This window comes from Buceros rhinoceros, unplaced genomic scaffold (assembly GCF_000710305.1).
Source record: "Buceros rhinoceros silvestris isolate BGI_N320 unplaced genomic scaffold, ASM71030v1 scaffold32381, whole genome shotgun sequence".
In the NCBI taxonomy this organism is placed as follows: Eukaryota; Metazoa; Chordata; class Aves; order Bucerotiformes; family Bucerotidae; genus Buceros; species Buceros rhinoceros.
This window is the reverse complement of record NW_010393032.1, coordinates 1,764-2,103: the sequence shown is the minus strand read 5'-3', so window position 1 is coordinate 2,103 and position 340 is coordinate 1,764. Positions and strand designations below refer to the sequence as shown.

The window sequence follows — 340 nt, the reverse complement described above, 5'->3', positions numbered from 1 at the left end:
TCAGGGTGCGCCCGTGGACTTCTGGATTTGCTCCTTTAGGATAAGGATGCTCTGCCGTTGCTCTGGGGGCAGCATGGCGATCTGGTCGGCCGTCAGCTGCAGAACCTGCATGATCAGGGCTGCCTGCAGGGAGAGGACACGGGGGAAATCACAGACATGCTCTGCCACAGCAGGATGCCAGGAAGGGGCTGTCCCTGCCACAGTGAGGCAGGTGACACAGAGCTCCTGCTGTCTTGCCCTTTTTCTTTTGTCCTCTCACCTTCTCGTGATCCTGGGGGGTGACCTGGCTCTGTCCAGGGCTAAAGCCTCCAGGCTGACCAGCTCCTTGGACCCCTGCCCC

The 340-nt window shown here is 60.6% G+C and overlaps 1 protein-coding gene across 1 annotated transcript in view; it reads right to left on the bottom strand.

The window, feature by feature from the left end:
* Positions 1–340, bottom strand: part of LOC104500986 (cleavage stimulation factor subunit 2-like) — a gene marked incomplete at its 5' end in the record, with an annotated part of 1,129 nt that continues 789 nt past the window's right edge. Inside the window, 2 exons of the mRNA XM_010144721.1 lie at positions 1–123; positions 260–340. The exon at positions 260–340 is cut by the window's right edge and continues 31 nt beyond it. Of these exons, the coding sequence (XP_010143023.1) occupies positions 1–123; positions 260–340 (204 nt within the window). The remainder of the gene's footprint in view (positions 124–259) is intronic.